This window comes from Chlamydotis macqueenii, chromosome 4 (assembly GCF_036417535.1).
Source record: "Chlamydotis macqueenii isolate bChlMac1 chromosome 4, bChlMac1.mat, whole genome shotgun sequence".
NCBI classification, from domain to species: domain Eukaryota; kingdom Metazoa; phylum Chordata; class Aves; order Otidiformes; family Otididae; genus Chlamydotis; species Chlamydotis macqueenii.
In genome coordinates, this window is record NC_141559.1 from 65981134 (window position 1) to 66009026 (window position 27893).

The following is a 27893-nucleotide window of genomic DNA, read 5'->3' on the forward strand; positions in this document are numbered from 1 at the left end:
TTGTAGTAATATCTTAAGCCTTTAATGTGTTCTTTAGATGTAATTTAGTATCAAAGTTTGAAACACTGAACAGATAAGAGGATATAATTTGTGCACTGGTATCTTTTTTTAACCCAATTTCTTAATATATTTTAGGTGTTGCTCTTCGTCTTGCTAGGAGTTAACATATAAATAATTGCAAATGCAAATCTTTACCCTATTTTTTGCTTGACTTCTCATTCCAGTGGTTTTCTTTGAAGCAGCACTCATAAATATTCTTTAATAGATGAAAATATCCTTGAAGAGAAAATGTATTCCTGAAGTGTTGAAAATGTCAAAGGAAGGATGGAGGTAAAAATTATCTCTGAATTTCCTATTTCTACTAGAAAATTCCCCAGAGGGAAAGAAGCTTGCAAAGAGCACTGATAATGCATAGATACCTATGCTGATTCTAGAACTGATCTTTAAGATCTGATGCATGTTGAGGTTTGTGGAAGGTTATATCTGATTTAAATTACTTAGTTTCTCCTTGTAGTAATGAATTTTTGTATGGCTGTGAAGGAACTGAAACTCCATTTCCCTGTGAGATTCCCTTTCCAGCCTTGGATTGAGTTTTTAATTCCAAACTCAGTTGGACATGAACATGTTTTTTGATTCTGCTTCTTCCGTCCATATACTTGAGGGATCTTGATCAGATGTTGTAGATATAGAAATACTCAGGGAGAGTAATTTGTTAATTGTGCCCATGTTCTTAAGTGTGGGACGTTGTTCTGCCTACTGTACACATTATGTGTATTCTTTAGTGATTTATAAATATTGATCAAAGCATATTATCAAATTTACCAGCATATTTTTTGGTCGCTACCAAATTAACCTATGCATGTATTGAGGAGTAATAGACTGCATCAGGATATGTGTTACCTGTGAATAAAATGTTCTGGAAGGACTTTGACTATTGCTTGGGGGAGGTGGTGAAATGATTAGATGGAGAGAACTGAAAAGTAGTGGGGCTCAGTATGCTGAAGAGAGGTCAGAGAAGCTGAGGAAAGTCTGCAATGCTGAGGAAAGGCTGGAGTACTGGATTTAATTTGTGATAAGTGGAAATCTGTGTGAGTAGACAGGATGGAACAGATTGTGAGGTATCTCTTACAGTAAGTTTATTTTGTGTTATATTACAGAGGTAGAAAGGTATATCAAGCTTGGGTAGAATGATGTGTAACAACTCAGTGTGTAGCTAAGAATACAAGGTAATTGTAGAGGGGATTTTTATATCAGAATATGGTACTTCAAATGTCTCTCGAACCTGTTGATACTGATTTTTATTTACAGTGTTCAAAAAAAGGAATATGTTGATATGTTATCAGTACAAAGGTTTTTCACATCCCATAGTAGCTCAAGGACAGGTAGTAAGTCCCTGAGGCTTTACCAAAGGTAATTTTCTTTCCCTTCAGTGTTAAATGTGTCACTTTAATTTTTAATTAACTGCATAGTTTAATACTTAGAATGTCTCTTGAGACCTTCTACCACTTTCTGGCTTTATATACTTCCCCTAAAATATGGGAATATTTGCACTATAACAAACACAAACATAAAAGAACAAGGCTGAATATTGAAGGCATCTGTTGTTCTCAGTAGGAAAAGGATCCTGAGGGAACGGGATGATCTAATTGAGCTAATATAAATTGTGAACTATGACAGATGCATTTAAAATAAATCTGAAATGGGATTCTAACTCAAAATGCTCAGGAAAAAAAGTCTTAGACCTGCAATGTTAAACTGATTGTTGAATGAATATTTATCTTGTCTTCTCTTTACATCAACTGTTTCTTGTAGCATTGTGTTCAGAGACTTGGCTTAGAAGTCTGTCCAATGTGTCTTCGCTTGTCAACTTCCGCCTACTCCTTTGTTTCCTCCCTTGCATTCTTCACAAGCTGAAATGTAATTTCACAAAGTTTACACATCAGCATTCCTGCTTATTTTTCTATTTTGGAAATACATATAAGACTTCCTAGACTACTACATGTTTAAATAAAATTGTATTTGTCACATTTTAGAAAAATGAACCTAAAGTAAGAATGCTTTGAACAGCGTGTCTTTCCTTCTCCGCAGGCTAGACTGAATAAGATAAAGCACAATAACATATAAGATGAAGCCATTCCTTTCAAAGCAATCCTCTCTGTCTTGTCTATTTTGATGGGCTTACTATCCTTTGCACACAATTTTTAAATGCTACGATTAGTATAGGTGAAGTGAGCACTTCTGTGTCTCCATGGCTGTCTGCCAAGACTTGGAATTTCATTTTTTTTTATTGGTCACAGTCTTGTAATTGTTGCAGAGTTGTGTATGGGTTTTTTCGTTGGTTTTTTGTTTTGTTTTTTTTGTTTTGTTGTTGTTGTTTGTTTTGGGTTTTTCTTTTGTTGGTTTTGTGTCCCTACCCACTCTGCTTTGGCATCTGGAAAGGTAGAATTAAAAAAATCATGGTAAACACTACCTCGTCTCTTATAGAGGCCTCCATGCCCTTAATGTGCAATTTTTCTTCATAGAAACCCTCTTAAAAGAAAAGGGTGGGAGGAGGGAGAAAAGACAATGCAGTTGTCTTGTATAGCAAAATACAGGTCCCTATCATAGATAAAGTACTCTCTCTGTTTGCTGCAGATGTAGGTGCTTTCAATTCTGGCCACAGGCTTTCAGTCAACCTGAATGGAGAGAAGTGTGGAAGAGAATGGTCTCCTCCTCTCTCCCTTTCCTTGCAGGTCAGAGGCTGAACTCTGAGGTAATGATGAGAAGTCTTTTTTATGCAAAGGACATCACCTGTACTTTTATTGAATTTTTAAAGCATTACCCTGATGTGCACTTTCTGAAAGCTGAGACAGCATACATGTATTTCTATGCAAATTATTTCAAGATCTATTGTTTTTTTTATCAGGCTCAGACATGTAGTCTCAGCCATTTTAAAAATCATGTTTTATGCAGTGTGGATTATTCATGCAATCCTGGGGTTCACAGAAGCGTTTGTTGTTAGAGTTCCCAGATTCTGCACATGTTTACAAGAACTAATAATCATGACTAGGCTTTGACCTTTCTCCCCAGCCTTAAATGCAGACTAGAGCAAGTTTTTTTACATATAGAACAAAATAAAATCTCTAGGAAAACACTGAGGGTTCAGTGTTGCTTTCCAAATGGTCTTTAACTTTTTTTGTTGTTGTTGGAAAAATGTCTTGGCCTTAATTATTTGTTTACTTATACTTCTGTTTTCTGTAGCATTTTTGTTCCAACTTTTATCATCTCTTATATAAGGTCTGAATTTTCACCACCAGAAGTTTTGTGCCATTTAAAATGGATAACACTGCTCATACCCTTCAAACCCAAGGGAAGTAACAGGAGGAATTTTTGCACTTGATTTAAGCTAACAAAAGAGGATCATTAAAATTTGATCACCTCTTAAAATAAAGCACTACTGGAAAAGGAAAAGCAATTGGTCTTGGCAAAACAGATTTTTTTTAGTTTAAATATCAGATGGTAGTAACTATGCAATAGATTATGTAGCAAAGGACCAGATAAAGATGCTTTCTTGAACTCCTCTTTGGAGAAGTAAATGAAGCCTGCACATGTCAATGGAAGTAAACTAGTTCTGTGTTGCAAGGAAAGGGAATGTTTCTGAAAGTCCATATTCTGGAAGAGAAACCAGGACAGGAGGTTTGGGATGAGGCAGAGGAAGGACTCAGCCCAATAATTTACCTTAAAGAACTAAGGACTGATGTAGACTGAAAGGCTGTGTCTTTTCACATTCAGATACCGTAAGTACTTCAGAGGTAGGAACGTCTGGCATGATTTACAGGAAAAAATGCATTAATTCTTGCAGTTTTTGCCTATGGAAAGTATATGTATGCTGATGACCAGTTTGATTTGCATGTTCAGAGTGGGTGCAGTTCTGGGAAATAGTATTTATACTGCTGGGCAAGTTCAGAAATTGGCACTGCCCCTAAACGATGAAAGTGGTTAGACTATGAGGACACCTTTCTGTAAAAAGCCACTGAAAGGAAAGCAGACTGCAAGCAAATTCTTCTGGTGAGAGAAAATGTTATGCATGAAATCTTGCTATGGACAAGAGAGGGAATATGCCATATATCTATACCTGATCCATATGTTTACAGGGTCAAGAGTTATTTTTAGCTTATTTAAAATATTAATAGTATAAACAAAATACCAAAAAAGTTGTTATTCCAGTTGCAATAATACTAACAATGCTCCATCCCTGGAAATATGCAAGGTCAGACTGGACAGGTCTCTGAACAACCTGATCTGGTTGGAGATGTCCCTGTTCCTTGCAGGGGGGATGGACTAGATGGCCTTTGAAGGTCCCTTCCAACCCTAACTATTCTGTGATTCTATAACATCTCATAGTGTTAATGACTAGACCTTCAAGAGTAATTTTGCTTGAGTATTATTCTTCCCTAGATAGCATCGTAATCTTCCTGGAGACTGTAGGATGTTTTGAAATAAAGTGTCCTCCTATTGGTACTATTCAACTTCTATCAATCATTTCTAAGGCACAGAGCCACACAAACTGCTCTTGTGGTTTTTGGTGTTGTTTTCCCCCCTTGGTTTGTGTCTTGAAAGATAGAATGTTATTGGGGAAGCCAAAGCAATATATTATTTAGAAATATTAATATTAAAAAGGTTAGGAAATCCTATGTGTGCTTTCAGATAAATGTTTTACCTTCAGAGAAAATCAACTGGTTTAAAACATCTATTACCCATTTATCTCCATCTTCTATTTTTTTTTCTTTTTTTTTTTTTTTTATTGGGTAGAAAACAAAAGATGTAAGCTATTAAAATGTGACCAACCTGAATTATCTCTGCAGACATCATATGGGGGAGTCTAGGTAATGATCACATAAAATAGTGTAGGGTAAAATGTGATTACTGAATCAAAAGCAACTTGAAGTTAAGGAGAGTGGAATTACCTAGCTTAATCAAGGCTCAAGAATGAAAACTGTATGACATAACCATAAAGTCTTTATTGACCAAAACTGGTAGGGGTATCTATGCAATTAAGATGCTTACACCTGACAAGTTACCTGTCTATTGGAAATTGTAGAGGTTGCTTTTTTATTTTTTTCTCTTTTCCAATACAGTTCTTTGGACATAAGATAACCTTAACAGAATTTTTTTTTTTTTTTTTTTGACTGAAGAGCTTATCTCTTCCACTTTTAATACAGCTTCTACAGTAGAGGTAGCTGCCCTATTCTGATGGGGAAAAGTTTGAAATAATAATTTATGTAATATAAAACATGATTTCTACTTGGTAACTGAAGTTCTATGTCCAGGCACACAGAGTAGCTGGTATGAACTAAGAAATTTCTGCAGGCCTTAAATAGAAGTAATACTCATATTCCGCCCCATACTGTTAAGACCTTAGAAGTTTGCCATCATTCTTCCAGTATTTAGTAGTTGTTTTTTCTTCTAGTAGTATTTCCTCTCCTCATAATAAGAGAAACAATTATAGTGGTATTCCCCTGTATCTTCATGTTCCTGAGCACCAGTGCTGATGATATAATACATATGTGTGTGTAATCTATAGAGATGGGGCAAATGCTCATTACCAGCCTTGCAGTTAACTTCCTGTTCTAGACTTCAGAGTTGGAAATTTATTTACAGCCAACTAATAAAATTTTCCTTTGTTCTCCTAGACCATATACAGGTTATTATCATTATCACTGACTTGTAACTTCATAATAGCCAAGTTCATCATAAGAACTACTTCACTTCCTCAGGCTATAGAGTTGGAAAATGATTTAGATTTATGCTTAAGACCTTTATTTGATCAGATCTTTTGGCCTCTGTTGTTACTAAGAGACTACAGTGATTTCATATGCAACTTGAACAGTTCCCTGAGGTCTCAAACACATGGTCCCAAGTACTTACCCTGCCAAGTGCTCCCAGCTGGGAACGAAAAATTCTGTCTTTCACTAATGCCAGTAGGTCATGTGAGGTTGAATTCCCTGGTTGCTCTATTCCTCTGCTTTTAATCTCCAAGATTTACTTTGATTCTGCTTCCTTCCATCTCTGGTCCTTGGGGACTGATTTTAAAGTAGTACTAGAAAGACAGGTAAGGGAAGCTTGCCTAACACTGAAAATAGTTGTGGCCATACTTCTTGGAGAAGTGGTGGTCACAAAAGAATATGTGGTAGGAGGTAGGAAGTCAAATGAATGATGATAGTCCTGAGATATTGTATAAGGACACCAAAATCTACCAGCTGTATGTAGTATGCAACTTCAAGACTGTAATGCAGATTCAGGTGTTTCCTTTACAGGGCCAGCAGTGCTAGATCAGTATGCAAACTGTCTGATTTATATCCATGATCACTGTTTCCTATCTGAAGTGCACAGTGGGTAGCTCCTTCAGGCTTTATCCATAGCATGAAATGTAGATGAATTTTCAATTGACTGGAGATGATCACAAAATAATTTGTGGAATGTGTTTTTTAATTTGCATGTAATGAAAATAAGTGTGCAGAGTAGAAAAACTGTTATTTATTTTAGAGTGGTAGAGTTCTGAGCATATATTCTCTATATAAACCATTCTTATTACCCATGAGCAAGGTTTAGCTCAGGCTTATCAGACCATAGATAGGATCAGATCAATTCTAAGTTTATTTAAAATGATTCTCTTATTTGTCTGAGCTAAATTTGGCATACTTTGGGAGAGCTAATCACCTGTATTATGTGGGAGGAAGATCTATGGGCCAGTATTACAATCACAACAGTTCTGGAAAATCTGAAGTAGACAAGTAATTGATCGTGTTCCCCAAAGGACTTTACTGAAGGATCCCACAGGAATGCTGACAGACTGTCTGTCTTCTCGCTATCTGCAGGATCCTGCTAGGAGGGAAAAGATGGATACCACAGGCCTAGCAGTGTGGTAGTCTCAACGTTTGTACTTCATATGAAATAATTAAGAGAATCAAATTTTGGATGAAGAACAGCTGATTCAAAGTTACATCAACCAAAAGGTGTAGGCTTTGAAGAACTGTTTGGGGTGTAGCATATCTTCTGTTTTTCTCCTCCCTGATGTAGTAGCTGCAGCACATCCACCCAAATGTATTGCAATTCATGCCAGATTAACAATGCAAAGACTTAAGGATTTGCACCTTTTAAATTTTAATTTTTAGTTTAATCATGGTATCAAGCCACATCTGCAACCTCTGCAGCATCCGCAATTGTTTTGGGCTAGCAAAAAAAATGCCAGGGGAAAGAAAATCTCTGAAAACTCTAGGGAAGCCCTTGACTCAGAAGATGAAATATAAGTTTTGACCATTTATGGGAAATCCTAGGGGCAAAAAGGTTCTCACAGATGACTGAATACATTATTGAGGCTATGAAATCAAACTTTTAAAAAAACATTTATATTTTATATAAATATATATACACACATTTGCTACATATATACATATATATGAAAGCATGCTTCTCTTGAATATTTGTACTTACTGGCTCAAGTTGTACATGTACATGCATTTATTATGTTTACAGACTTCTTATAGCTGATTTGGTGCAATGCCTATTCTGTCTTCTGAAGAATGCTGCGTAGCTAGCATGCATAAACAAAAGATGTTTGCACCCGATTTCTGATATATTTTTCTTCTTTAACAGGTTAATGTAGCTGTTGGGGTCGAAATGGAAGCTTTTCAAAATTCTTATTGTGTATCGATGTGATATGGATATGCTTTAGGTACATCAAATTTTGAAAGATCTATGGAACCTGTAGACTATTAAGGCTGTAGTTTCTATAGCAGGGAAGTTGATTCCTTCTGATTTTTTTTTTCCATTCAACTTACATCTGTATTTAGTGGAAGAGAAAGTATGTGCAGAATTGAGTACAACTAAACTGTGTTGTAATAACTCCGGATTCTTTCCACGGAGTAGAGACTTAGATTTAGTAATTTTTTTTTTTGCCTTGGAGGCAAAATGCAAATTTCATATAAATGGGGTATGTGAAATTAAGATAGGAGTCCAAAAGCCACAACCCGCCCCCCCAACTCACATACTTGTTGATAGTAGTATGCCTCAATCAAGTAGTATGTAAGTATTTGAAAATACTTACAATTGGTTTTTTTTTTTCTTTTTTTTAAGTTGGAAGATATGATTGTACGTAAAAACCAGGGTCTGTATAATAAGGAAGAAAAGATTTTAGTGTTCTGCAGAAAGGTTATTGATAACACTACCCATGCAGGTTTTATAGTTAGCTTTGCGTACAGATACTCAATTTATATTGAATGTTAAAAGATAGTACTCTAGCTTCTGCAGTGAGAATTTTACAGTCTATGCACAGAACTTAATGTGCAACATGAAAACTGCATTATGCCATTTTATGTTTCAGCAGTTAAGTTCCAGTTTTGTTTATTCTCCAGCACAAACTGCAGGCTGGCTGTGGAAGGTCAGGCTGGAGAGTTGCTCATGTTTGAAACTGCAACATTCTGGAGTGATGAATATTTAATTGGGCAACTGAGGACCGTGTGGGAGGCTGGGGCAGCCGTAGCTCCTAGTTGACTGTCTGCAGTATCATCTTAGTGTTCTGTGAAAATGAATCCTTGGGGTAAGCTTCAAGGACACTGAGTAGGTAAAAGAGGCATTCTGACAGCAGCTAGTTACAGGGAAGCTAGAAATAATATAGATAAATGTTTTAAGTGTTTTTGTTACACTGGTCAAAGGTTTTATGTTCTGGCAGGCTAAGCCACCATGTTTTATTAAGCTCCATAAAGGTAATAAAAAATTAAGTTTAGAACTATAGAGTCTGGAACTATAACAGCGACGGAAGTAGTTTATTTTATGCAGGTATTAGCTATTAGAATGGAGCATATGTATAATTTGTTGATATTATGCAAGCAGCATGAGGTAGCAGTTATTTCTCTGTAGTCCTATTTTGAGCACAGCAATAGAGCTGTCTGATTTTGAGGATATTATTCTTAGCAAGCTTTCAGAAGTTAAAAACTAAAGACAAAAGCAGTAAGACTGTATTAATTTTCAGTGGCATAGGCCAGGATAAAGATTTCTTATTTTGGATTCCACATTAAGAAACATTACATGCAGTTTGGATAAATAGGGGTTGGACTACTAGGAACTTTTAAAGTATGCTATGAAGAGTTGGGTGGTTTTTTTTTTTGGTTTTTTTTTGGTTTTTTTAAAAAAAAAAAAGTCCATCTTCATAACCAGGGACCTTGTCAGTCTCCTCACTATATCTGTCCTGGGCTCTGTGGAAGATACTATTACCACACAAGCAGAACAAGATAATCTCTGCATCCCATGTGGACATCCATTTTAATAGGGAGTGGATGAAGAAGAAGAAAGTTTTGTATTCCTTGTTGTTGCTATAACATTCAGGACAGACAGCAGTGAGCAATAACTATTTTAAACCAGGTAAATTTAGCTAGCACATTACTACTAATCAGTTAGGAAGGGAACACATATCTGCATCCATGCATCCCTTCCTCACGTTCTAGCATATAACAATCTCTACTTTGTGTTAATATCCAGACTAAATCTGGGCAAATGAAATGCAGGAGAATTTTTGTTGCTATTCATTGGCTGTGCCTAAAAGTGGTGGCTGATATTTTCAGAGACATGGTGAATAATTTAGAATTAGTTCTGCAGTTTCCAGTGACTTCTGTGATGAAGGACTCTGATCCTGCTGCATCCACTTTAGAATAATGGTGGCAAATTTTGGACACCTTAGTACACAATACTGTACAATCAAGAAGTAAAAGTCCAGAGAAGAGCTATTAAAACAAATACATTAGTGACTGTGATTTAAGACTTTTATGACAGACAAGGACCAACTGAAAGGAGATCTGATGATGGTCACCTGCTTGTGGCAGCTGTTTATTATGTTGATCGTAAACACCTCAGTGTTACCTTATGTTCACGCATCTGTTTGTTTCTACCCATCTGTTATTTCTTGCCATGTGCTAGGTTGTAAATATGCTCTCTGTTCTTTGAAATAAGGAGGTTAGAAATCCTCTGATAGAAATGTTGACTTGTGGAGTTCAGCATTTGCATTAAGAACAAAAGCCCTCACATGCCTCTGGAGTCAACAGCAAGGAAACTGTGTACACAGGTTTTCAGTGCTCCTGGTTGACTTCCTGACCCTTTCTGAGGCAGCTGAAGCATCTCATTGAGTTGATGTTGTTATTGTTAAAGACTTCAGTTTGCTCTTAGTCAATAGCACAGGTTACTTCAAGAGGAGATTTTGCTCTTTGAAGCTGGAAGAATGTTTAAATAATGTGTGCAGATGAAGGAGGTATACAAGGCAAATCTAAGTCTCAGTTGCTGAGGTGAGCAGCTCCGGTGCCACCACAATCCACAGTGGAGCACTCTACGTAGTGCATGGGCGGGTTCCTGAACCACAGAACCTCAGGGGGAGCTGAGAGGGCTGCCAGAAGCTCAAGGGACAGTGGCTGATGAGACCTGGGTGGGGTTAAGCCCCTCCACAGGTATAAAAGAAGCCCTTAGGGGAGTGCCAGTAAACAGGAGGGGAAACAACAAGGATAGTGGCCAATGGCGAAAAGTTTCTGCTTGGCACAGCAGGTGTGTCTCCTCTGTGACTACCTCACCTTCCCAGGTGCCCTTGAATAATGGGTATGAAGCTCTGCAAGTGGAACTGAACAATAATGAGGATGATGGTTCATCTTAGCTTGGAGGTGTCACCGAGGCTAAGTTGGCCTATGCCCTGCATCAAAACTGCTTCCATAAAAGAAAGAAAGATGGGTCATTGTCATAGGAGACTCCCTTCTGAAGGGAACAGAAGGCCTAGCATGTAAACTGGACCCACTTCTTAGGCAAGCTTGCTGCCTCCCTAGGGCCCAGGTTAAAGATGTGAAGACAAAACTTCTGATGCTGGTGTGGCCCTCAAATCCATTATTGATTTTTTTCTTTCAGGTACCCAGTTATGAAGTTGCAACAAGAAGTCCAAGAGCAATCAAGAGAGACTTCAAGGCTTTGGGATGAGTGGTTAAGGCTTCAGGAGCACAAGTAGTGTTCTCCTCTATCCTTCCAGTTGCAGAGAATGATGAGGGAAGAAATGGGAAGAGCTGGCAGATTGATACCTGGCTCCAAGCCTGGTGTCACCATCAGAATTTGGGGTTTTTTTGATCACGGGGTGGTCTATGTGACACTAGGCCTGCTGGCGACAGAGTACACCTGTCTCAAAGGGGGAAAACGATCTTTGCACAGGAGTTAGCAGGGCTCATTGAAAGACCTTTAAACTAGATTTGAAGGGTGAAAGGGATAAAACCAGGCTTTAGAGATAATCCTGGGGACGACACACCAATGTTGCAGGGATGGCATGCTAGCAAAGTCCTTCTGTTTGCTGTCGCAGTGGAGGTAGGGAATGGAGAGCCATCTGGTAGCAAAGACACAAGTGTTACTAATATGTTAGAAACAATGGAAGTGCCTGAGAATGGTCAAATAGGAATTGAGGCTTCTTCCCTCAAAAAGATGATGGGATCAATAGGCCAACTGAAGTACATCTATGCCAATGCACACAGCATGGACAACAAACAGGAGGAGCTGGAAGCCATTGTGCAACAGGAAAACTATGACTTGGTCATTATCTCAGAAACATGCTGGGATGACTCACAACTGGAGTGCTGCAATGGATGGCTATAAATTCTTCAGAAGGGATAGGCAAGGAAGGAGAGGTGGTGGGGTAGCCCTGTGTGTTAGGGAGTGTTTTGACTGTCTAGAGCTTAGTGATGGTGATTATAAGGTTGAGTGTTTATGGGTAAGAATCAGGGGGAAGGCAGACAAAGCAGATACCATGGTGGGAGCCTGTTATAGATCATTCAACTAGGATGAAGAGGCAAATGAAACATTCTATAAGCAGCAGTTCTCGTGGGGGACTTCAGCTTAACCAGATGTCTACTGGAAATACAATACAGTGGAGATGAAACAGTCGAGGAGGTTCATGGAGTGTGTGGAAGAGAACTTCCTGACACAGCTGAAGAAGAAAACTATGCTAGGCACCTTGCTGGGCCTGCTCTTTGCAAACAGAGAAGGACTTGTGGGAGATGTGATGGTTGAAGGCAGTCTTGGGCATAGTGATCACAAAATGATTGAGTTTTCAGTTCTTGGAGAAGTAAGGTGGAGGGTCAGCAGAACTGCTGCCTTGGACTTCCAGAGGGCAGACTTTGGCCTGTTTAGGAGCCTGGTTGACAGAGTCCCTTGGGAGACAGTCCTGAAGGGCAAAAGGGTCCAGGAAGGCTGGACATTCCTCAAGAAGGAAATCTTACAAATGCAGGAGCAGGATGTCACCGTGTGCTGAAAGAGGAGCCAGTGGGGAAGAAGACTGACCTGGTTGAACAGAGGGCTTTTGCTGGAACTTGGCGTTGGGGGGGGGGGGGGCGGGGCAGGACACGTGGGCAGGGAGAGAGTTTCTGACCTTTGGAAGAAGGGTAATACAATTCAGGAGGACTACAAGGAGATGTTGTGAGGTTATGCAGGGAGAAAATTAGAAGGGCCAAAGCCTGACTGGAACTTAATCTGTCTACTGCCATAAAAGACCATAAAAATGTTTCTGTAAGTGCATTAGCAACAAAAGGAGGGATAAGGAGAATCTCCATCTTTTACTGGATGCAAGGTGAAATATGGTGACAAAGGATGAGGAAAAGGCGGGGGTACTTAATGCCTTCTTTGCCTCAGTCTTTAATAGTCAGACCAGGTGTTCCCTGGGTACCTAGCCCCCTGAGCTGGAAGACAGGGACAGGGAGCAGAATGAAGGTGCCATAATTCAAGGAGAAACAGTTAGTGACGTGCTACATTCCCTAGACACACACAAGTCTATGGGGGGCCAGATGAGATCCACCTGAAGGTACTGAAGGAGCTGGTGGATTTGCCCACCAAGATACTTTCCATCATTTACCAGCAGTCCTGCCTCACTGACTGGAGCTTAGCAAATGTGATGGCCATCTACAAGAAGGGCAGGAAGGGAGGATACAGGGAATTACAGGCCTGTCAGTCTGATCTTGGTGTGGGGTAGGCTATGGAGTGGTTTATATTGAGTGCGCACATCAGGCATGTGCAGGACAAGCCGGGGACCAGGCCTAGGCAGTATGGGTTTATGAAATGCAGATTCTCCTTGACTAACCTCATCTCCTTCTGTGACAAGGTCACCTGCTTAATTGATGAGGGAAAGGCTGTGGATTTTATCTACCTGGACTTTAGTAAAGCCCTTGACACTGTTTCCCACAGCATTTTCCTGGAGAAACTGGCTGCTCATGACTTGGACAGGTGTACTCTTCGCCAGGTAAAAAACTGGCCAGGTCCAAAAAGGACCTGCAGGTGTTGGTTGATAGCCATCTGAATATGAGTTGCCAGAGTGCACAGGTGGCCAGGAGGGCTAATAGCATCCCAGCTTGTACCAGGAACAGTGTGGCCAGCAGGAGTAGGGAAGTGATTGTGGCCCTGTACTTGGTGCTGGTGAGGCTGCACCTTGACTACTGCGTTCAGTTTTGGGGCACTCACTGCAAGAAGGACATTGAGTTGCTGGAGTGCATCCAGAGAAGGGCAATGAAGCTGGTAAAGGGTCTGGAGAACAAGTCTTATGATGAGTGGCTGAGGGAACTGGGATTGTTTAGTTTAAAGAAAAGGAAGCTGAGGGGAGACTTTATCTCTCTCTACAACTGCTTGAAAGGAGGTTGTAGTGAGGTGGGTGTTGGTCTCTTCTACCAAGTAACAAGTGATAGAATGAGAGGAAATGGTCTCAAGTTGCCCCAGAGGAGTTTTAAATCAGACATTAGGAAAAGATTCTTCACCAAAAGGGTTGTCAAGCATCAGAACAAGCTGCCCAGGAAAGTGGTTGGGTTACCATCCCTGGAGGTATTTAAAAGATGTGTAGATGTGGTGCTTAGGGATATGGTTTAGTGGTGGACTTGACAGTGCTAGGTCAGCAATTTAACTTGATTTTAAAGGTCTCTTCCAGTGCAAATGATTCTATGAAATTGTCTCCAAGAAGCTGATCAACTTGTGCTCTGTATATGTCACTTCAACTTGTGCTCTTGTGTTTTTGTTACCAGACTAGCAAATTTATCTGGTGTGGACTGTCATTCTTTTTGCAGGGATTTCTTCTTGTCAAATATTTGTGATGTTTTTTTTTTTTTCTCCTTAAACTATTATACTGTGCTTTTTGTAAGCTGAGTCTTTGCCATTGTTATTTAAGATGATGATAGCCAAATTTAATTTCTTCTGTAGTATTTTAAGGGATGATTTTACTTTATTTTGTTATTTTTTGAAGAAACGACTAAATTGTCCTAGCAACCAATGCAATATAAAAATTGGGAGGATTTTTCCCTTGTTTTCCTATTGCTGTTAATTGATTTCTGCTTTGGTTTTGATTGTTTTATCTTATACTGAAATATTGTTCCTACATAGGAACCAGAGAAGAAATACTGATTACGTACCTGCTAATACTGACCAGCTCTTAATTACAAGATTTGCATAGTTTTGTCTTTTGTAGTGTGAGACTGAAGCTACATCAGTGTATACCCCTCTCTGAATGTGGTTAGGGTGCACTTCAATTGCCAACTGGTGTGCCTGGGGGATAGACTAGTGATGCCAAAACCCAATTGAAGTTCTGAAAATGCATGTGGAATTGCATCTATGCAAGATTCTATAGAATTGAATTTCATTAATTGGTGGTTTTGTGCTTTTTTTTTTTTTTTTTTCTTGCCATGGTGACAAAGATTTTCTTAAGTTGTTTTGTTTTTTTTTTTTTTTTCTTGTAGCTCTATTTAGAAATCCTCAAAGGAGGAAAGTATTTGATTATTAACAATTAATTTGTCTTAACAGGTCTATAGTACACTTTGTACATTTAGGGAAACTTTTCCATTTTTCATTTAAACTGCTATTATGGACAGTCCTCTTAAAAAATCACATATGTTTCCTCCCCAGTCATTTAATGCTTTCCAAGTACTTCAAAACAAAATAATTTGTGTTTTGTGTTGCTCTAGGACCCCATCAGCCAGAGTGGATAAAACAGTTTGAAAATCCGGGAGTTTACAAAAAAAGGTTTACTTTTTCCTTCCATTTACTTTTCCTACTATCAGAAAACCTCGTGTGTGTGTGTGTGTCCATGTGTTTTATTCCTTCTCCATTGTACTTAGTGAGTTTTAAAACCGGATTTCTAATACCTGATTCCAAAGTCAGAACTTATAGGATTTGATCCATATCCATCTGATGTGCATAATTTTTTTAAAAATTTTTTTTAATAGGTTTTAGTTTAGGTCTATAGATTATGAATTATTAGGAGTGGATATAGCTTAGAGATATTAAAAAATATATACTTCAGTGCAAAGAGACTTTTTCTCACTGAGGGCTCTAGTGTTGTCCCATCAATTAAAAAAACCCAAACATATATATTACATAGATATACATATAAAGTTTATATTCTCCAACTGTATTTCATATTGTTTCATTATAATATATTTGACAGCAAAACCATGACAGCTTTATCACGAGTTTCGATTGTAATTTTCCTATCCACTTTTCCCCGATCTGCTCTACTTGATTTTGGGGTAAGCAACCTTTTGTGCTGAGCAGAGAAATACTGGGAGCTAGATGTGAATTCAGTTCTGTCTGAATACTGCACTGTTTGTTGAAAGCCTCTTAGTGAAACTGGTCAGAAACCTTTCATGAACTCTTTCTTAGGTAGCAATTATTGCTGCGTTGAAATGTAAAAGGTTTAGGAAAAAGTGTCGGTACTGATGCCGCTTTGTTTTGGCGGAGGGAGGGGGAAGTAATAACAAAATGTGGTGTAAGTGATACACGGTTCTATAAAGCCGTAGAAAACCAATACTTGCGTTCTTCATTTAAAAGTAACATTGCTAGTGAAATTTGTATAAAGCAATTAAAAATGTGAAAGGATTAAGGTGGTCAAGGACTGTAGCTGAGAACCATTTGCATTGGCCTTTTCTATCCCATTCTAAAGAAGAGATGTACACTTCTGTTTTCACTATATCTTTACCTCCACTAGCTACTTAAATTATTCCCTTTTCAGAGACGAAAGGCGTTTAGAAGTTGTAAGGCAGACTGTGATCTCTAATGGCTCGGAATTTATTGGTTTTGTTTGGTTTGTGTTTGTTTTTTTATTTGTTTGTTTTTGTCAAACTCTTCTTGATAAAGTTGTCTTTCTTTCTTTCCAGAAAAATAGTTATTGCTTAAGATAGGTGGCTGTAGGAAGTGGTGTAAACATGAAATACTGAAATTTGCCCAATTCTGTCTCAGGCTAAATCTCTCACTGGCCTAAACTGGGGGTTTCTGGGAGCTATTTCATTTTGGTTCTTTCCATTAAGTATGTAGCCTCACTGGAAGCATGAGACAGCATGCTTATGTTTTAGACAGCAGACACAGAAACTGTGTCATCTAACTGCAACTTTGATAATACTTTGATGTTTTGTGTCTATAATGTATTTATCTCTGCTCGGTGTGTAATACAAAGAATAGCTTGAAGATGTGCATTTGTGTTTATTGTAATTTTTTAAAGGCATCCACCAAAATGTTTTATGGTCAATGCCGTCATTAAAATTAGATCAGACAGTGATTTTCTTCTGTTAAGCTTTTCCTTAATGGGTTCTTTGTCTTCTTTTAACTGTATTAGATGGTGATGCAATGTAATGCCTAATGCAATAGAGTTGTTCTCTGTGTTTATGTAGTACACAGAAGTACTCCAAAGGCAATGAAAACGTATTCTTTGGGTTCTTTGGTCATGGATAAAGACTTCAGCAGACCATTTTTATTAACAGGAAACACTTCTCACGCAAGTTGGAAAATCATGACTTTATAAGTGAATAGCAAGGAATGCATGTGGCTTCCTAAAAAGACTTTCTTGGGGAGATCCTAAGTACAAAATGTTAACTGTGCCAGAGCCAGCTTCCCAGCTGTCCCAGGGCAGCCAGCTGGAGAGCAGTGGGAGCTCCCTGCACAAAGGTACCTCTTCAGGTCCTGTTACTTCATTCCTCCCGTGCACTTGTGCAATGACCTGGGGTTTCCATGACCTACAGCAGGCTGGAGGTCCTGTGGCTGATGTGCACAGTGAACGCAGTGGGGAATCCTCCAGCCTGACCCCTTGATTTCACTCCTGACCTTGAGCAGCGTGATGCTGTGCTGAGGTGCTTTCTAATGCGTCAGGGTTTGCTGTCAGATGGGGTTTTCCCTCCCCTCAGCAACATGGCAATCATAGAATCATAGAATGGTTAGAGTTGGAAGGGACCTTCAAAGGTCACCTAGTCCAACCCCCCTGCAAGAAGCAGGGACATCTCCAACCAGATCAGGTTGCTCAGAGCCTCATCCAACCTGGCCTTGAATGTTTCCAGGGATGGGGCATCCATCACCTCTCTGGGCAGCCAGTGCCAGTGCTCCACCACCCTCATGGTAAAAAATTTTTTCCTTATATCCACAACAATCCAGAACTGTTGGGGGATGCTCAGTGCCCTCGCTGGCTCTCCACCCGCTCGCCAGCTGATTCGCGGCGGGAAGGCAGACCCGGAGCCCACGCGTGTCGGCGTGTGCCTGCGCGGGGCGGCCCGACCCCGCCCCAGCCGATGGGCTGCGCGGCCGCGGAGCCGTCCGAGGAGTCGCGGGCGGGCAGCGCCTGCCGGCGGGTCCGGCGGCCGCGGGGGTGGCGGTGGCTGCGCCCCTGCTGTGTCCGCGCCCGCTGCCGGCGGGACTCCGCGTGCGGGCACCGGGGTTGGGTTGGGGGGGGCGGGGGGCGAACTGGGGCGGGCCGGCGGTTTGCTCGGCTGTGCGGAGGCGAGGGGCGGTGAGGCTGCCAACTGCCCCAGAAGTTTGCTGGCAGCGAGTGCTCTCTGCCGTCGGCCAAGCCTGCTGGCTCTGCTGGGAGGAATACGCGGCTGCCTAAGATGAGCGGCTGTAGGAAGCGGTGTAAGCGTGAAATACTGAAATTTGCCCAGTACCTCCTCAGGCTCATCACAGGTTCTCTTCACACAGGTAATGGCTGTTTCTTCTTTGTGGTCGAGCTGTGCGGCATGATAACAAGCAAACTGCCTAAGGGCAATATAGCGATGGCGTTGTTTTATGTTGTAATTCCTTTCATCTTGTAAATAATAATAAAAAAGAAATCCGAGCTATTTTGTGGCAGGGCATAATAAAACCAGAACGCATAGTCTTATGTTACAGTGTTTGGACAGTGTCGTGGTCTGTAAGCGTTTGTACGCCCGAATCCAAATTGGAATGTGAGACAAATGGGAACATGAGGGTACGTGCTTTCACCTGTCCACCTGTGTACAGTAAAGGTAATGCAGAGTATCCGCACAATGCTCACGAGGGAGGGGTCTCATGCTTTTTATTTTCACTCTTTCTTGAACTGGTTTACTTTGGCAAGCAGACTACATTCTTTTTCTTAGAGGCTTGGTTTTGCTTAAGGTGCAAGTCAACTGCAAAGTGTCAATATGATGTTATAGTATCTTGTTGCAAACTTCAGATAACACTTGTGCTTTTTGCCCTTAGAGAATTTGAAATATAAATGGCTGTCAACTTTATGTAGGTTTTTTCTTCCTGTAACCTTGGACAAATTGTACAGGACCAGATAAGGTTTCTAAGCTAGACTGAATAAACGGTATAGTTTTCTTAGCACTTTGGAAAATATACTTTTCTCACAATTCAGCATTTTCTGCAACTGTTCCCAACAGCTGACAAATATGATAGCTTACAAGATCTCATTCTGTATTTATGAAATGTAATTGTGCTTTTTCCTAGATTTCAATTTTTTTTTTTTTTTTCTCCTTGGAAAAATCATCAAGCAGAGGTGCAAGTCCAGCATCAGCAGATAATAACCAATTATACTAATGTGATTATTGAGTATTAAGTCATTCATTTTAATACAAGTATTCTGAAAGTTTCTGCTGATAGGATGGTTGGTGTGGTTTTCTGGTTTTGTTTGTTGTGGTTTTCTGGTTTTGTTTGTTTGTTTTCAGTTTAGGCACTGATGGAAAGATTTGAGAGCAAAGTTGACTCTTCAGTAATAATTTAAAGCATTGCTGCATGCAGTTTATCAGTTTTGGGGTTATCATGCTATAAAGATCACAGTATAAAATTTGCAGTGAGTATTTCATAGGATGCTTGTGACTTGTGAAAATCTAATACAGCTTTTTGATAACTTTGAGTGTCTTAACAAAAATTTCCTTGAGTTTATTTTCTGTACTATTCTTAGTCTACTGTGGTCTCTCTTTTTTTTTTTTTTTTTGTGAATTGTATCAATTCAGTTTCCTCTGAAATGCTGGCTTCTTGCTCCTGTGGGTGGTTATGGAAATTAAATAGTATACAAGGGAAGATGAAAGTACCAATACTCCTTTTTCACAAAGTCACCCCAGCTTTTCCTTTCCTATCTATCGAATGATGCACACTATGTTAATTTTCAGACTGACATTTGTACTGCAAACTTTCTAAGCTCACAACTCAAAACCATTTTCAAGAATTGTTGTGGATAATGATTCTTATGTTACTACTAAAAGAAGTTATTTCATTGAAAATGTGCTTCTTAATTATAAATGCCAAATTGCCGGAAAGCCAAGTAGAGTGGTATGAAACACATTTCCTCTAAAGGAAACAAGCAAGCAGAAAACCCCACTGTTAGGAACTCATAAGGACTGAGACACTTCCTGGGAAATTTTCAGTTAGTTTTTACTACGGGCAACAGTATCTTACTACTATTATTAGGTTAATAGACCTCATTGTGTTCAAATGGTGTAGCAAATGAGATCAGTATAATATGACAGTACTTGAACTGCTGAGAGAGGTAGAGCTCCACTGTTCACTTCTTGCATCGCCCAGACTACTCATTAACCTCAACTGTTGCAGTACCAGTTACTGTTCCCCCGAAAAATCTGATGCGTAATTCATTATGTTGGTAATTAGTTGATAATTAATGAAGATGAATGAAGAAGCCTAGTTGAAAGTGTTAGAAAGTTATACTTTAATTTGTATACTAAAGATATTGCTGTTTCTATCTTGAGCATTCAAGAAATGTAGGATAGCTATCAGAAACAGTGTGCTTGGGTTTACTGGCTCTATAGGCCCAACTAAGAAGTCACTGGTTTTACTGCTTACATTTCATAATCATCTACAGTGCTACAGACCTGTTCTGTTGTTAATCTCAATATTTAAAATAAAAATTACTTCATGTAACTGTCTGATAGCACATAAACAGGGACTTGTGCTTAATATTCAACTCAGCTGTAACCAATATTCATGAAACTGCCCCCTTACTTGAAGGCAAATACTGTATAAATCTTTACAATGGGTTTTAAGTGGGAGTTTCTCCCTGAATACATCCAAATCTCTTCTAGGTTTTTGTTTTTTTTTTACAGCAAGTTTCTACGATGGACAGCAAAATGTAGTGAAACTTTGTTTAAAAACTATTTCTTTTCAGTAATTTTTTTATTTTCCATCATTTCTGCTATATATTAAGTTGATTTGTTTCCACAACTCAAACAGACTCCCTTAAATACTTGAATACAGTATTTTTCAAATATTATACCAATTTCTATTTTATTGCCTGCTGCCTCTTGAGGTGTGTTGGAAGTGCCTGATCTTTGAAACATTGTCGTAAATAACTTAGCACTGCCTTTGAGAATGTTTCAGTTTTCAGATGCAACATGAATTTGTGTATTATAAATAGCAAGATAAATCATTGTGAGATGAAGAAATAGATAACAATTTATTTTGAAATGGAGAAAACATAATTTCAGGACAATGGCTAGGAAATTTTTCTTAACTGTCACAACTGATAAAGTATGGGGATTAAAGAGATGATACAAACAAAACTGTCACTGAGTTCAGTGGTAAATTTTCACAAGTATGTCCTTTTCAGGCATGTTCTTATTAGATGTCTGATATGACATATTAAATGTCATAAAGGAGGCTAGGTTTTCTGGGACAGATCCAGATTCCCTGTTAGCATATGCCTTTATGAAGAAAGAAGCAAGAGGAGAACAACGCTGTGGAATTGTACTCTCTCTCCAACAAACTGAAGTAATCTCACTTTTCTAGGCTTGTCTAGATGAAGCTATAGATTTTTTTTTTTTATCTTTTTTTTTTAACTCTAGAGATTGATGCCATTGATATAAAATAACACTGATCCCAGACTTGAGATTTTTTTTAGCCAAAAAAGCCCTCTATTTGTGAATGCAGGCTGTACTTTTTGGTGGCTTTTTCTTTGAGAAACTAGATTACCTTCTGCTAATTTTCAGTGTTAAATTTTGCCTGTTTGCACACAGAAATATCTTCTAGCCTACTGCCAAGAGGAAGACATCATCTGAGCCTAGATCTGAAGGTGTGGGAGGCAGTAGCACAGAGGCATCCAGGGCCTCACAACAGTACTCTTGTGACTGTTGCAGTTCTCTTGTGTACCAGTGCCTAAAGCCTGAGTCTGTTTGAGATAGCAGTTTATTATGTATGCTTTCCAAGGCTGCTCACTTCATTGCACATGGATTCTTTAGATGAATACTCTGGAAAGATGGAGTATTTAAATACCTATTGGTTAGGCTGCCTACCAGGAAAGGAGATATCTGTGTTACTGACTCCACTTAGCCTGAAGAGGACTGAGATGTCTCCTCTATGTCCAACAAGAATGCCCATACTTCAAAAATCTGGAAGTAGGGATAAGAATTCACTCCACTTCTTAATGCATCATATAGCAGCATGTAAATATCATAGGACCACAAAGGGGTAATAACAGGGGAGCCTAAGTCTTTTCTGATGATTAGGGAATTCATGTGGGGAGAGAGTAGACCTGGTATTTAAACTGCTGTCCATGAAATCGCTCAGTAAAGAGATCTGTAACTGTCCTAAGAACAGGTGTCATCATCACACCACTTACTGACATTCATCTTCAGCAGAGAGCATGTCAGAATAGATCCCAGCCGCATGGAGAGATCCCGAATGTTTTGTGTTGGCTCTCTGTTACGGATAGAGTGAATCACCCTGAAGGCAGTGTCTCATTTCGTGTTCCAGTTCAGGAAGAGAGGGGGAATACTGAGACTGAATGTCCCACTGGACAGGTTTCCTGCCTTGTTCCCTTTTCCTACTCCATTCCACAACAACACATTCACAAGGCAATTTTAAAATTTTATTCTAGGTTCCAGTCTGTGGTGTGGATTCCACAGTTATTATAATAAAAAGTTTCAACTTTTAAGTCTTCAATTTTAGGTTTGCATGTTGTGGATGCATTGATGGAAAGATTCTTAAAAATCCGGGTGATATACTGGGATTTTCACTCTTTCTACAGAAGCTAGCAGAAGATGGGATCTGGCTTTTGGGCTATGAATGTAAAACTCCCAGCCTTACTAGCAATATATCAGGGTTTTCCCATTATCAACTTTTTCAGTTAAGCTGTGGAAAGTATGAAAATGATTGCTTAAAAACATAGAGTAATTAAAATATTTTACAAGAATGTAATTGTTTAGTTAGTGATGGTAGGTAAATATTCCAGAATAACCTTTTTCTTTGCAGTGAAGAGGTTATATGAAAGAGAATATTGAGACTAATTAGCTCTTAATTCTTACATTTAAGTATACTGCATTCTTCCTCTTTTTCTTCTCAGATTTAAAGCACGAAACTTAAAACCACTTCATATTTTATCTGCACACAAACATCTTAAATATGGCAGATGAAATTATTTCAACAATTGATTAAATCACTTTCCCAATCCTAGGAAGAATTACTAGAGATGAAAAAGTATTGTACTTCTAATGCAACGCAGAAGTTTCTCCTTTAATAAAACTGATCCTGAAATTAATTTAGCGTACCTTTCTCTATGCAGTCACTTCTGCATAACTTTGAGTGATGCTGAAAATCTGGATGGTGTAGCAAACAACTGTCACTCTGTCTCTCAGGTGATCCCTTGAGACCTTGAAGTTAAATAACAATGAGGGAAATATTCCTGAATTATTAACATAAATTTTACTACTTCTGTTTTCTAGTAATGCGCTTTCCTCCATGTTGTTTTGGTATGTTAATTTTTGTTTGTGATAAGTCACAAAAAACTATTCAGTGAGGTCAAAAATCTGGAATTACTCTTAACTGTTTTTTTTAATGTAAATATTCATAAGACATTTTGCTTCCAGTTTCCTAAGTGGAAGACGGAATATGCTTATGAATTTGTAAAAGAAATCTGTAAAAGTACTTTTTTTTTTTTTTATAATTTAATATAGCTGGCAATATTTAAAATGCTGTTCCATGAGCTGCAGAGCAGATAGTCTCCATATATGCTGCAAATTCTATTACATACGGCTTATTTAGGTAAGCTCAAAGGAACTTGGAGATTCTGGCAGACAAGTAGTGGAGGATAACAATCAGAGGGCTGCAGCAGTCACAGTCCCGAGGCAATCCACCTGTCCCTGACACAAGTTGCTGTGAAGGACCTCTGAGCTGCCCTGCTCCAGGTCCCAGCCAGGCACGCACAGGTATGTGGCTGCGCTGAAGGCTGGCTGGGCAGTTCAGGCACTAATTAATGGGTTGATCAAACACCTTTTGAGCCAGTGATGTCCGACAGTTAGGTGAGCTGAGGAATTTAAAAGCCCCAGTTCTCTTGTACTGGTCTTCTGAATTTCTGAGCTTGGAAGTGAGAGGTTGCTTCATGTCCTCAGCAGACAGAGCTGTGCTTTTGCTGGCATGCTTGGAGTGATGTGCAAAAACATCCATGTGGCCCTTTAGCATCTATCCCCAAATCTGTTTCCTTTGGAGACTTTAGGAATTGTGGTTCTAAAGAACGGCTTTTATTTATTTTTTTATACTTTCTGACATGGTTTTACTGAAAGTGGTATGATGAACTAAAATGATTTATCAAATGAAACTTCCTTATATTTTCCCTTATATAGAAATCCCATATAAAGAGACTATTTTTCATCACTAGGGCTGTGGCCTCTGAAAGCTTCTTGAGGTAAACTGTACAAGACTGACAAAAGAACAGAAAACAAGCTTGAAAAATAGAAATGAGAATTTGTGAAGCATTTGGTGAAATGGATTTTGTAATAGGATGAAGATTTTATAGAAAAGGAAAAATACAAATAAAACTAAGCTGTTAACATTCTAGTTCAGTTTTGATTTAACCTTGATGTAACCTTCTGAAAGACCCATGATGATTTTTGCGTTCACTTAGATTTATTAGCTTAATACATGGCAAAGTAAATGAATAAGTAATTACACTAACTTGTTAAGGCCACCTCTGAATTGCAGGAATATTTTTTGTATTTTCTGAAAGTAAAGATTAAAGGAAATCATATAAGAACTGCAGCTATTCATGAGAAAGCATGAAAGGGAATAAATAATTCCCAGTTGCCTTTACAAAAGAAATACAAGTGCAAAAACTGTGTTGCTGTACTATATCAAACTGTACAAAGTAAAGTGGAAATAAGCCATCACCTTACCAGAAGCACCAGAAACTGTTGATTGGACCAACTGATGATGGTCCCAGAGTCCCATGCAAAGTGAACTTGATGTTTCCCAGAACTGTTCCATGGACATCCATGCACCAATTCAAAGATACTCCTAAAGTCAGCCAAGAAAACTGAGCCTTCTATAAGTACTCTTAAATATGCATCTCCCAGGAAAAGATGATGGCAAATTAACAAATGTTGAGAAACTGGTATGCAACATTAGAAGGTGAATTATTGTCAGTGTGTATTTGGATGTTGCACCTGCCTTTGTCTAATACAGGGATTAGATGCATTTAAGGGTCAGTTGCTCATCAGATATCTTCAAATAGATTTGTTTTGTGGGTTTTTTGGTTTGTGGTGTTTTTTTTGTGTGTGTGTTTGGTTTTTGTTTTTTTTTGGTTTTTTGTTTTTTTTTTTTTGTCAGGAGTGTGAAGTAGAATGCCAATTTATCACAGTGAATAATTAAGGTCATTCAACCAATATGTAATTCAACATCTATCTTTCAGCCCTCAGTGAATTGCACTTTTAGACCTGGACCTCTGTTTGGTTCCCTTTCTCTCCAAACCTTGTAATGAAAGCATGTGCAGACGCAGTGACCCTGGACCCCACCACCTGGCTGGCTTGGGGCATCCTGCTTTTTACCAGAGCACCACGAGCTGCAGGCGTGGATCTCATTGCTGCTTCTTTCAGGTCTTGCCAAACTTCCTCCCATACTGGCCTGTGCTGAGATGTCACGGGCTCCTTCCTAAGCAGAGACGTGCTATGCTCATCCTTTCTGCATTCTTGTATAGTTTCGCGAGTGAAACTGATTTTAGTGCTGCGACTGCAAAGCTGTCTGTGTTCTGGGGTGAATTTGATTAAAGGGGAAAATGAGGTCTATCAAACAGATGTGTTAACTGTGCTCTTGCCTTCCTCTCACAATGGAGCAGTCACTGTGGTGTCCTTTAAAAAGAAGAGTATTTCTCACACAAGACAGTATTATATGAACCCCCTAAAAATGTTTCTGCATTTCTTTTAATTGATCTTGTAATGCAACAGTTTTCAAATGTTCAGGCACTGATGTATGTCCACTGTAATGAATTTTCATTTCTCAAATGTTTTCTTGTAGTGTAAACAGAAGATTTATTTTAAAGAAATATTACAGGGTAGACTCTTGAGAGAAGAGAATTTACAGCACTGCTTACTGTGCATAAATACATCTAAAAAATTGTGCTGCTTAATTACCCTACAGTGTGCAATGAAGAAAGCACAGTGAAGAAACATTAATGAGTAAATTTCCTTGATGACACTTTAAAATTTTCCTCATCAATTCTAATTGGGAATATAATTTTTACCATCTTCTTCAGTTCTCTACTTTGATTTCATAGGATGAAATTCTGAACTATAGAGCCAAATTATAATAAAAGGACTTTGTTCATCATTAAAAATCTTAACAACAATGCTTATCTCAGCCAGAGATGAAGTAACAGTTACAGGTGACTGTTGGACAAAAATCTATAATTAGAAAAAACAATTATTTGAAAGTTTTATTCAGGGCTACTTTGTTATTATGGGGTTAATATATGGAACCTTAACATCCAAGGGAGATGAATTACCATTTTTGAATGCAGGTTAATAATGTTCCATTAACTTCTATTGAAAATATGCACCCTTGCGGCCCAGAAGGCCAACCACATCATGGGTTGCATCAAGAGGAGTGTGGCCAGCAGGTCGAGGGAGGTGATTCTCCCCCTCTACTCTGCCCTGGTGAGACCTCACCTGGAGTACTGTGTCCAGTTCTGGAGCCCCCAGCATAAGAAGGACATGGACCAGTTGGAAAGGGTCCAGAGGAGGGCCACGAAGATGATAAGAGGGCTGGAGCACCTCTCTTATGAGGACAGGCTGAGAGAGTTGGGGCTGTTCAGCCTGGAGAAGAGGAGAGGAGGCTCCGGGGAGACCTGATAGCGGTCTTCCAGTACCTCAAGGGGGCCTACAAGAAAGATGGGGAGAGGCTGTTCAGTAGGGCCTGTTGCGATAGGATGAGGGGTAATGGTTTTAAAATAGAAGGAGGTAGATTTAGATTGGATATTAGGAAAAAATTTTTTACAATGCAAGTTGTAGAACACTGGAACAGTTGCCCAGAGAGGTGGTGGATGCCCCATCCCTGGAAACATTCAAGGCCAGGCTGGATGAGGCTCTGAGCAACCTGATCTAGTCAGGCATGTCCTTGCTCCTTGCAGGGGGGTTGGACTAGATGACCTTTGAAGGTCCCTTCCAACTCTAACTATTCTATGATTCTATGAATATATGTAAAATAAAATGAGAAGTAGAATAAATTAAAAGAAAACAATAATCCAAATTATCAAAATAGTCCTAAACAACATGAGACGAAGAGAGCTGATGAAAAGTATGTTCTCCTTTTTATGCAAATAGGATCCAAAATAAAATTATATAAAAGGAGCTTGTAGCTTGAAGTTGTCATGAAAAAGCTAAAATGTCAGCATTCATGGGAAAATATTTCATGTTTCCAAATGCTTTTTTTTTTGTTTGAATTGCTGAAATATTTTTTTCTTCTCATATCAAGTCAGTATTGTTCATCAACCCGATTAGTCTTTTTTCATTATTATTTTTTAAATGGTAAGGAATTACAGATTTAAGGTCCGTATCTCTGTTGCCTGGGAGGTAGTTTGAACCTCTAGGTTCTCGGATAGTTTTCACATACAGAGGTGCTATAATTCTCTCTCTGTATGTAGTTGCACAAGTTCTAATGTGCAAGGGTGAAATCTTTGTCGTGTCCTGTTTAGGAAAAGAAGCCTCATTAATTTCAAAGAAACCAATCAAGATTTAATTTGAAGTACTACATTGTATTTTATGGTTTGTTGGTTTCCTGATTAGCATTGACAACTTTTGCTGGTGCAGTCTTGGTGTTAGTCTACCTCAAATAAATCACTTTTGTGGGAGAGCATGGTAGGTGCAGAAATTTTACAAAGTTTCATTTTGAATAGGTTTCATACTACTGTTTGACTGAGACACCTAAATGTAAAATATCAGATACTGAGAGAAAAATACCTTTAAAAAAAACCAATCAACCAAAAAAAACCTCCAAACTTAAACTGAGTTTTTAAGTCCTCTTAGCAAATATATTCGTTTAATTTTGCTTGAATCCTCTTGTAATGTTGTTAGGATTTTTGTTTTATTGCATAGTTGAGTACCTGGTTTTTGAAAACACCTTTTTTTATGTTATCCTAAAGAAACAGGACCTCTCCTACAGGCTTCTTGTTTAGAAGTAGACTGTACTGTAGACAGTACTCTGAGACAAATGACTAAGATGCATTGAACTTAGCAGTGGTTAGCTTAAAAGAAATTCTGGGAGATGCTGGGAATGCCATAACTCAGTGCATAACTCACCCAAAAAAATAAATTCTAGCTATGTACATCTCGCATACTGCAGCTGCAGACCTACTGTGAACTTCCAGTGGTTTTTGTGGA

The 27893-nt window shown here is 38.9% G+C and overlaps 1 protein-coding gene across 7 annotated transcripts in view; it reads left to right on the forward strand.

The window, feature by feature from the left end:
• The window catches only part of KCNIP4 (potassium voltage-gated channel interacting protein 4), a 457716-nt gene that overhangs the window by 95797 nt on the left and 334026 nt on the right, over window positions 1-27893 (forward strand). Inside the window, exon 1 of one of the 7 annotated variants that reach the window (XM_086746793.1) lies at window positions 17825-17979. The exons of the other annotated variants lie outside the window; for them this stretch is intronic. Coding sequence (XP_086602919.1) covers window positions 17892-17979 — 88 coding nt within the window. The 5' untranslated portion in view covers window positions 17825-17891. Of the gene's footprint in view, window positions 1-17824; window positions 17980-27893 lie in introns of those variants that run through there. 7 annotated transcript variants of the gene reach the window in all.